General features: G+C 37.5%; 1 protein-coding gene across 1 annotated transcript in view; it reads left to right on the top strand.

The window, feature by feature from the left end:
* Nucleotides 1-11,183, top strand: part of LOC103207552 (phospholipid-transporting ATPase ABCA3-like) — a gene marked incomplete at its 5' end in the record, with an annotated part of 194,612 nt that overhangs the window by 48,417 nt on the left and 135,012 nt on the right. Inside the window, one exon of the mRNA XM_007953202.1 lies at nt 973-1,071. Within this exon, the coding sequence (XP_007951393.1) occupies nt 973-1,071 (99 nt within the window). The remainder of the gene's footprint in view (nt 1-972; nt 1,072-11,183) is intronic.

Below are 11,183 nucleotides of genomic sequence, written 5' to 3'. Positions count from 1 at the left end.
CATATGGGCTGAACATTTATATCAGGTAGATAGACTAGTTCGAGTGATCAATCATGGGAGAACAGAAGGGCAGTGTTTGCACAGGGATACAGCTCAGGGGGCAGGAGTACATGGGAGAGGACACAGGGAAGAGGTAACTATGGGGAGGAAGTGGGAAGAGAGCTGTTGCGCTGTGGGAAATTGAAATTAATGTCATGAGACAAAATGTATGTAAAGTGCTGTATGGAAAATGAATTTGTTCTGTAAACTATCACTCAAATCCCAATAAAAATTTAAAAAAAAAAACTCACAAAGAAATCTCTGAGGGTAGATGGCTTTAATGAAGAATTCTATCAGATAATTGAAGAAATAATTCCAATTCTATAAAAATTTCTCTAGAAAATTTAAGAGAACACTTCCCAACTCATATCAACTAATCCCAAAATCACTCCCACATACTCTAACAAAAGAAAACTACACACCAATGAACATATAAATACAATAATCTTTAACAGAACAATCGTTTTTTAGAACCCTTGTAACTGTAAGACAATTAGCTAAACTCACATACAACCCCCTGACTATTGGGTTAAATATTTCTCTCAGTGCCCAACTTCTGTTTCATTAATTTCATTTTATATTATTGAGTAGTATCTTTTTTCTGTAATTTGAGAATTGTTTTCCCCTTTGATAGAGGAACCGTATGTGAATAAATTAACTCTTATCGACTAGCTATGGTCCTTAACATATATAGATAATCCATAATTTTATTAGAATAATAAAATAATTTATAATCAAGTATCAAGTGACACTGGGGAGAAATTTGCTAAAGTAAATCCTTCTTTTCATTTGTTTCTCAATAAACATTACAGTGAAGATCCATCTACCAAATGTTTTTCTCCACTACTAGCAAGAAATTATTTTGGAACAAAACAACAGTGAAAATTCATCAGTGCTAGTGGGGTCTCTTTTTTCTTCTTCCTTCTTTCCTAGGTTTGTAGCTCTGTTTAATGATCTAGATAACAAACAGGAAGAACTGGGCATTGCCAGCTTTGGTGCGTCAATCACTACCATGGAAGAAGTCTTCCTTAAGTGAGTAATGACCAGAAAGAAACACTAAGATCTGTAAAATCCTACATCAGTTTGGGAGCAACCCCACTCAGTTTACAGCTGAAGTAATGGCAACATTACTAGGTTTATAGTTATGTTAATATTTTATACTTATGTATCACCATATATTCAACAGAGAAATGTGTAAGAATTTTGAGCTTGCACTAGATGCATGTGTCTTTTTGTAATAGTGGGAACAAGAGGTAACCTAGACAAAGGAAAATTAACATCTCTGTCATCACAGGAAATGTTCTAGTTCTAATTTGGACTCCATACTATGAACGACTTTAAAATACAGACTTATTATGTTTCTATAATCTATGTGATTTGTACCTGGTTTGTTTCCTGCATTGAATAAAAGTTCAAAAGGAAAGTTCCCAGAGTGTTCATGGTTCCACAAGGTAAGACCAACTGGTGAATGGTCAAAAGTATTTACAAAATAGCCTTTTCTGCTAAGATCTTGATCTAGACTTCGTTCTCTTAGGGCAGAGATTTAACAGTCAGTGTCTCATAGATAACTTGGAGTAATTGCATCACACAAAGAAAGTTTGCAAAAGAGTGGTGTATATAAATAAGAAGGCCAGTTAATTTATAAGAAATAGAATGGCCAAGAAACCAACCATTCAATCAAATGTTCTGTTGTCTCTCTTTTAGGCAAGCTACACAAGAGCTAAATATAATGAAAAGGTGACTTAGCACAACTAGACCCAGGTCCATAAAAATAGGAATTATGTCTGTTTTGTTCACGCTTATTCTCAGGACCTAAAACAATGTCACATAATACACACAAAAAAATCATTTTTGGAAGAATGAATAGCTGATATTTAAAGTAATTATTTTCACAACAGAGTTTCTACCTGCCACTGGGATTTTATAGGTGAAAACCATAACCATGGAGAACTAACTCTGTAGTTTGAAACTACTGCAAAAGAAACACATATATTCATAAATAATAAGTGGAACATAGTAAAAACATTAATGTAAAATATAATTGGAGTACAAGAAGGAAAGAAGAGAAACTGAGGTAGGGTGAATATTTGACGAAGAACTACAGGTATGCATCATTTCATCCTGCTTCCCTCTACTGCTCATCACAGATGCTACATTTGTTAACAACTTGAAGGTTTGTGACAACCCCACGTCGAGCAAGTCCATCAGCATCATTTTTCCAACAGCATTTGCTCATTGTGTCATAGTATCTTATTTTGGTAATTCTCACAATATTTCAAATTTTCTTACTGCTATTGCTGTTAGATGCCTACATACAACACAACGAAATGCTGCCTGGTCCTGCGCCATTGTCACAATACTTGCTATGCTTGACCCCATCATTATAGCCACCGTATCAGTCCATTTCACTGAGAGTCTTCCCCTTTTTCACTGACTCCCTACTTTACCAAACATGATAGCCTTCTCCAGAGACTGGTACCTTTTGACCACATGAACAAAGTAGATGAGATAAAGTCTGGCCATTCTTCCTTCTAAGAAGTATTCCAGCTATACTTCTTCCAGGACATATTTGTTCATTTTTCTGGCATCCGTGGTATTTTCATTGGTCTTCACCAACACCATGATTCAAAGAGTTCAGTTAATGATTCTGTTTTGTTATTCATTGTCAAGCTTTCACATGCGTATGAGACTATTGAAAATACCATGGCTTGGGGCAGCTGCACCTCAGTCTTTAAAGTGACATGCTTGTTCTTTAACACATTAAAGAAGTTTTTTGCTGTATATTTGCCCAGTGTGATATGGCATCTAATTTCTTGATTGCTGCTTCAGTGGGTGTTGATTGTGGATCCAAGTAAAATGTTATCTTTGACAAATTCAGTCTTTTCTCCATTTATCATGATGTAGCTTATTGGTCCAGTTGTGAGGATTTTGTTTTCTTTATGTTGTGGTCTAATCCATACTGAAGGCTACAGTCTCTGATCTTCATCAGTAAGTGCTTCAAGTCATCTTCACTTTCAGCAAGCGGGGTTGTACCATCTGCATATCACAGGTTGTTAATAAGTCTTCTTCCAATCCTGATGCCATGTTCTTCTTCAGATAGTCCAGCTTCTCGGATTAGTTGTTTAGCATACAGATTGAATATATATGGTGAAAAGATACAACCCAGATAGACACCCTTTCTGATATGACACTGTGCAGTATCCCCTTATTCTGTCCAAATGACAGCCTCTTGGTCTATGTATGTATTCCTCATGAGCACAGTTAAATGTTCTGGAATTCCCATTCTTTGCAGTGTTATCCATAATTTGTTATGATCCATAGTCAGTAAAACACAGGTAAGCATCTTTCTGGTATTCTTTGCTTTCAGCCAAGATCCATCTGACATCAGAAATGATCTCCTTCATTCCATGTCCTCTTCTGAATACAGCTTGAATTTCTGGAAGTTCCCTGTCAATCTACTGTTGCAACTGTTTTTGAATTGTCTTCAGTAAACTTTTATTTGCATGTGATATTAATGGTATTGTTCAATAATTTGCTTATTCTGTTGGATCACCTTTCTTTGGAATGGGCACAGTTGCCCCATTCCAGTCAGTTGGTCAGGTAGCTGTCTTCCAATTGCTTGGCGTAAATGAGCACCTCCAGAGCTGTATCTATATGTCAAAATATCCCAATGGGTATTCCATCAATTCCTAGAGTCTTGTTTTTCACCAATGCCTTCCATGCAGCTTGGGCTTCTTCCTTCAGTATCATCGGTTCATGATCATAGTCTGCGTCCTGAAATGGTTGAACATCAACCACTTCTCTTTGGTACAGTGACTCTGTGTATTCCTTCCATCTTCTTTTGATGCTTCCTGCATCATTCAGTATTTTGTCCATTGAATCCTTCAATATTGCAACTCAGGGCTTACATTTTTTCTTCAGTTCTTTCAACTTGAGAAATTCCAAAACTGTTCTTCCTGTTTTGTTTTCTAATTACAGGTATTTGCACATTTCATTGTCATATTTTACATTGTCTTCTCAGGCCATCCTTTGAACTCTTCTGTTCACCTTTTTTATTTCAACATGTCTTCCTTTTGCTTTAGCTACTTTCACTCAAGAGAAAGTTTGAGAGTCTCTTCTGATTTTTGTCTTGTTCTTTTCTTCCTTTCCTGTCTTTTCAACAACGTTTTGCTTTCTTCATGTATGATATTCTTGATGTCATTCCACATCTTGTCTAGTCTTCTGTCATTGGTGTTCAGTGCATCAAAACAATTATTTTACAGTTGAAAACCTGTAAAAGATGGTCTCTAAGTTTAGGTGAGATATGATTAAGGTCATATTTTGGGTCTTGTGAATTGTTTTAATTTCTTCAACTTGAACTTGAGCTTTCATATGAGCAATTGATGGTCTGTTCCACAGTCAGCACCTGGCACTGTTTTGACTGATGATGTTGAGCTTCTCCATCACATCTTTCCACAGATATACTCAATTTGATTCCTATGTGTTCTATCTGGTGAAGTGTGTGTGTATAGTCACTGTTTATGTTGTTGGAAAAAAAGATATTTGCAATGAATAAATTGTTGATTTTGAAAAATTTTGTCATGCAGTCTCTAATTTCTTGATTCATACTTTGTACATTCCATGTTCTGATTATTAGTTAATGTTTACAACTGTTTCTTCCATTTTGTGTCATGCCCCATCAGCAAATGAAAGTCCCAAATATTTTACTCCAAACACATCATCAGAATGCCACTGGACACTTAATAGACTACAGTATAAGGTAAATGTAACCTTTATATGCACTGGAAAAAAAAAATTGTGTGATTCATTTTATTGCAATATTTGCTGTTTTGTCGTGATCTGAAACCAAACTTGAAATAATTCAGAGGTATACCTGTAATTTGAAAATTTCAAAAATTAATAAAAGATATCACCCCACAGGTTCAAGAATCTCAGCAAAATAAGTACAAACAAAGGTTTATGTAGGGAAAAAAGCAGAAAAAAAATAATAGAAAGCCAGACCATGCTACACCTTATTTAAATTATTGAAAATAAAAGATAAAGAGATAATCACAAAAGCTTCCATAGAAAAATACAGTTTCCTTTAAAGAATCCATAATATTACTGACAGCTCACTTTTCAGCAGAAATGCTGTAAGCTATAAAAAATGGAATGATATCTCAAAAATGCTGAAAGAAAATAAAACCTATAGGTTGAATCAATAGGAATTTTCTATTTCTCTGAATCAACGTTGCTTGAATAGCAAAGATTTCATATGATTCAACCTAATACAATTGTGTGTACCCTGAAAATATCCCTCAAAAATTAAAATAAATATATTTTAAGGAAAAAAAAACCTGAGACTTCATTGCAGGCAGATTCACACTAAAAGAAATACTGAAGGAATTTTTTCATGCATATGGAAGATTATCCCAAAAAGAAACATGATTATGGGAAAAGGTAGTTATATAAGTAAATAGTAATGAAAATTAACTGTACTGAGCAATAGTTATAATACATTTAGCACTTTAGAATTTATATAGAATTAAAATCTCAGAGAACAAGGCAAAGTTTATCTTGACATTTTTATATTGGCTTAGAAGTGGTCAAACAATTCATATTTATTAATTTGACAATTAATTTAACTTACTTTCAACAAGGAGCTCTGGTGGCAAAGTAGTTAAGCATTTGGCTGCTAACCAGAAGGCCTGTGGTTCAAACCCACCACCTGCTTTGTGGAAGAAAAGTGAGGCAGTGTGGTTCCATAAAGATTTACAGCCTTGGAAACCCTATGGAGCAGTTCTACTCTCTCCTGTGTGGTTGCCATGAGTCAGAATTGACTCAATAGCAGTAGGATATATTAATGTAAGTAAAGGATGCTTGTTTTAATCTCTAAGGTAACTGCTTTAATCTGTATCTAACAAGCAAATAGAGGAGAAAAGTTAAATTAATAAAAAAAAAAAAAAGATTAATGAAAAAGAAGGCAAAAAGAGAAAGTAAAAGAAGGCAAATAGATACTAGATATAAATTCAAACACATCAGTAACATTCATGTCCACACACATATACACCCATCCTCATTTATCGACATGGTTCATTTCCAAAGACCAGGTCATTATGTAAAAATTGGCAATATGTGAAAATGGAGGATGACCACATCAGGTCACAAAATGAAGGAGGATTACATCACCACCAAATTACTTCATTACATAAATGCCAAAACCCTGAGAATCATGGCTCAGCCAAGTTGATACATAACCTTAATCGTCACATCCAGCATTACTCTCACCTCGCACCTGGACACTCCATTACTGCCAAATTTATATCATTAATGCACAAAATAGTTAAATAGTAGATTTTTACTATTGTTATAAATGCAAAATGCCAGATAACAAGAAAGTTTATGAGTTAATAGTAGGTATGTATAGCAAAAATGGCATGATGGCAGTATCTCACCTCTAACTTTACAAGGTGGGAGGAGGACCAACATCAGCAGTCCAAAGTTGATTCCTATAAGGTGGAGGTAAGATATGCTGCCAACTTGTGACCTTTTTACCAATCCTAACACCATTTGTCCCTCCCACAGGGCTCTCTGCTTCTCTACTGAGTTTGATAATTTATTGCAGTTGCCACAGAGAACTCATAGATAACCTAAGCCCTCCATATTCTTGAAACAAAAAGCCTGTGATTCTTCCATGCAAATCCTAGTTCCCTTTTTAGTATATCCAATCAGGTATTGGCTGAAGGCACAGTTACATGCTCCTGTAATCCCTAATACTCAATATTCAATTCTGTCATGCAACTAGGTAGGAGAAACATTCAGTAGCATTGTATTCAGATGAATTGTTGTTGTTGTTATGTGCCGTCGAGTCGGACCCAAATCATAGTGACCTCTCCTTGGGTTTCCGAGGCAGTATCACTATGGAAGTAGATTGCCCCATCTTCCTTCCGAGGAGTGGCTGGTGGATTTGAACCACCAGCCTTCTAGTTAGCAGTCAAGTGCCTTATGCACTATGCTACCAGAGCTCCTTTCAGATGAAATAGGTAACCCTTTTCTAAAACATTCCAGTTTCATCTTCTCCACACCTTGACTATATTCCCGTTCATACGCATATGGTCTTGGGCCTCTGGCTGGGAGGAGCCAGAAGGCCCTGGCTCCCTATCAATTATCTTGTTTAATCAGCCTGACTTTTGCTCCAGGCCACTCCAAATGTGGCTTTCCTTCCCCCCAGCTGCAGCATAACATTTCTTACATTCGGCCTTTCTACCAATTCTGAAACCAACTGTCCCTCCCAGTCTCTGCATCTCTGCTGGGTTCAATAATTCATTGCAGTGGCCATGTAGAGGTCACAGACAACACTCATAATTATGGGGTTTATTGGGGGAAGTAACAGGTTACAATTCAGGATCAGGAATTGTGAGGATACAGTTTTTCCATCAGGACAGCCTACCCTCAGCTGTGCCCAAAGGCAAGCCCCTTGGTCTGGCCTCTGCCCTGCTAGGGCAAGTGATACAAAGCTCTTTTAGCTCTGCTGATAAATGCCTAGAGGCACCCCACTCCTCCAGTGAGCCTGTCTGAAGGCACTCAGCTTTCTTGCTCCATGAGCCTGGAACCCCATTGCTCTGTCTTATGCAGGTCTCTTGGTTATGTTGCTCTTTGCTACTGTTGATTCTCTGCCACTGCTTCTCATTGTCCTCTGGTGCCACAGCTTTCTGTCTCCTGGATCTAGAAGTTTCAGCACAATGATCTCAGGTCCAAAGGACACTCTACTCCCAGCTCTTCTTTCTTGATGTTAGTGAGATCCCCATTTCTGCCTCTGGGATGGCTTATTTTAGCCCTAGCAGGATGGCAATACTGACCCATCCCCACAATAGTGTTCCATGCAATTTGTTTGCATGGTCCCACCCCCACAAAATGTGAAAGCTAGACAGTGTATAAGGAAGACCACAGAAAAACTGATGCATTTGAATTGTCATGTTGGTGTAGGATATTGAATGTACCATGAAATGCCAGAAGAATGAACAAATCTGTTGGAAGAAGTACTACTAGAATGCTCCCTAGAAGCAAAAATGGCTAGACTTTATCTCATGTATTTTGGTTATATTGTCAGAAGGGACCATTCCCTAGAGAAGGTTATCATGCTTGGTAAAATAGAGAGTCAGTGAAAAAGAGGAAGACTTTTAATGAGATGGATTGACAAAGTGACTACAATGGTGGGCTCAAGCATAGCAATGATTGAAAGGATGGTGCAGGATCAGGCGGTGTTCTCTTCTATTGTACATAGCATTGCTGTGAGTTAGAAGCAACTCAACTGCACCTAACAACAACAACAACCCCTATGGGGCACAGTGAACCATATTTACATCATTAACAAGCTATCCAGTCCACGTAGGGGTCCACAAGTACCTCACATTTGGATCATCCCACCTAGTCATTTGGTGGGAGTTACAAAGACCATGACTAGGAGGGCCATACCAAGCAATTCACTCACATATATATTGTTGTTGTTGTTGTTGTTGTTATGTGCCATCTAGTCGGACCCAACTCATAGCGACCCCTCCTTGGGTTTCCAAGGCAGTATCACTACGGAAGTAGATTGCCCCATCTTCCTTCCGAGGAGTGGCTGACTGCTAACCAGAAGGCTGACGGTTCAAACCCACCAGCCACTCCTCAGAAGGAAGATGGGGCAATCTACTTCCATAGTGATACTGCCTTGGAAACCCAAGGAGGGGTCGCTATGAGCCGGGTCCAACTCGACGGCACATAACAACAACACACACATATATATATATATATATATATACATGCATATATATATGTGTGTGTGTGTGTATTTTATATATATATGTATGTATGTGTGTATATATATATAGACACACACACACACATATATATATCCACTCACTCCACCATATATATATATATGTGTGTGTGTGTGTGTGTGTGTGTGTGTGTGTATATATATATATAAACAAAAATATATACATATTTATGCACACACATACACACATATATGAAATATAAATATATGAAATGTCTCACCAGATATCTAGGTAATAGTATTCTTCCTTTTTACTTGTTTATATTTTCTAATGTTTTTTTAAGGAAAATTCATTACCAGTGAAGAAAATATGAAAAATAAAAACTTAAGAAAGATGATACAGAAAAATAGTCAGGGATTATATTTTTTAAAAGCACAGTAGTCCATAATCCTCTTAGTATCAAACAAGAAACATACTGCAGAAAAATTTTGAAACATATTTTTAAATTAATGTTTGATATCTTATTTGAGGGGCACAGAATCATTCAGCTCCTTATTCTTGTAAATTATCGCAGTTCAGAGCTTATTAATTTTGAATTCCATAGTGCTAAGAAGAAAGTATTTAAAAGTTTTGATACCTCTCTGATTTAGGAAAAAAAAACTTTAAATATAATGTATTTTCTACAAAGTATTTTACCACTTCAATTGGTGGAATTAGACTTTCTGTTTCCCATTATACTACTATTTCTTTATCCTTATATTATTCTGCCCCAATCCCCCTAGAGCCAGGAAAGGGAGGCAGCAGGAGAGACTGGGGAGCTCAGGAGTGGCAGGATATCCAGGTAAAAAGGGGCAGGAGGCAAGGCTAGGCCCCAAACCCCCTAGAGCCAGAAAAGGGAGGGAGTGGCCAGGGACCATAAAGTGGCAGGTTCCAGGTAGGAATTAAGTAAGGGGAGGGCACAGAGGTTTCCAACAGCTAAGGGAAACAGACTTGTCTGTCAGTTTGTCATCCTGTGGGGCTTGTATGTTGCTGTGAGCCTTGAGGCTGTGCCACTGGTGTTTCAGACACCAGCAGAGTTGCACATAGTGCACAGGTTTCAAAGCAGCTTACAGACAAGACAGAATAGGAAGAAGGAGGAAGCCATCCATTTCTCAAAAATTGGCCAGGGAGAACCTTATGAATAGCAGATAAACATTGTCTGATACAATACTGGGCAACTTTATGAATAGCTTGGAAACATTGTCTGACACAGTGTGGGAAGAAGAGTCCTGTGGGTCGGAAGGCACTCAACATAGGCCTGGGAAAGAGCTGCCTCATCAGAGTAGAACCAACCTTAATGATATGGATAAAGTAAGTCAGGACCTCATGTGCTGACATGGCACAACTCATATTGAGTAGAAACAGCTACAAACATCTATTAATAATTGGATCATGGAATGTAAGAAATATGAATCTAGGAAAATTGGAAGTTGTCAAAAATGAAATGGAATTCATAAAGATTGATGCCCTAGGCATTAGTGAGCTGAAAAGGACTGGTTTTGGCCATTTTGAATCAGAAAACCATATCATCCACTATGGCAGGAATGACAAATTGAAGAGGAATGGTGTGGCATTCATCATCACAAAGGATGTTTCAAGATCTGCCTGAAGTACAATGCTGTCAGTGATAGGAAAATATCCATACGTCTACAAGGAAGACCCATTAATACTACGTTCATTCAAATTTATGCACCAACCACCAAAGTCAAAGATGAGGAAATTGAAGATTTTTATCAACTTCTGCAGTATGAAATTGACTGAACATGCAATCAAGATGTGTTGCTTATCACTGGTGATGGGAATGCAAAAGTTGGAAACAAAGGAAAATCACTGGTAGTTGGAAATTTTGGCCTAGGTGACAGAAATAATGCTGGAGATCGCATGATAGAATTTTGCAAGACCAACGACTTATTCACTGCAAATACTTTTTTCAACAACACAAACAGCAGCTGTGCACATGGACTTCGCTAGAAGGAATACACAGGAATCAGATGGACTACATCTGTGACAGGAGGAGATGGAAAAGCTCAATATCTTCAGCCAAAACAAGGCCAGGAGCTGGTTATGGAACAGACCATCAGTTGCTCATATGAAAGTTCAACTTGAAGTTCAAGACAATTAAAACAAGTCCACAAGAGCCAAAATATGACCTTGAATATATTCCTCCTGAATTTGGAGACCATTTAAAGAATAGATTTGATGCATTGAACACCAGTGACCAAAAACCAGAAGAATTGTGGGATGACATCAAGAGCATCATCCATGAAGAAAGCAAGAGGTCATTAAAAATACGGTAAAGAAAGGAAAGACCAAAATGGATGTCAGAAGAGACTCTGAAACTTACCCTTGAGGGAAGAGTAGCTA

The sequence above is a fragment of the Orycteropus afer genome, unplaced genomic scaffold, assembly GCF_000298275.1.
Source record: "Orycteropus afer afer isolate SDZICR_OR568_19922 unplaced genomic scaffold, OryAfe1.0 scaffold00376, whole genome shotgun sequence".
Lineage (NCBI taxonomy): Eukaryota > Metazoa > Chordata > Mammalia > Tubulidentata > Orycteropodidae > Orycteropus > Orycteropus afer.
The sequence above is the reverse complement of the archived record's forward strand: the minus strand, read 5'-3'. Positions and strand labels throughout refer to the sequence as shown.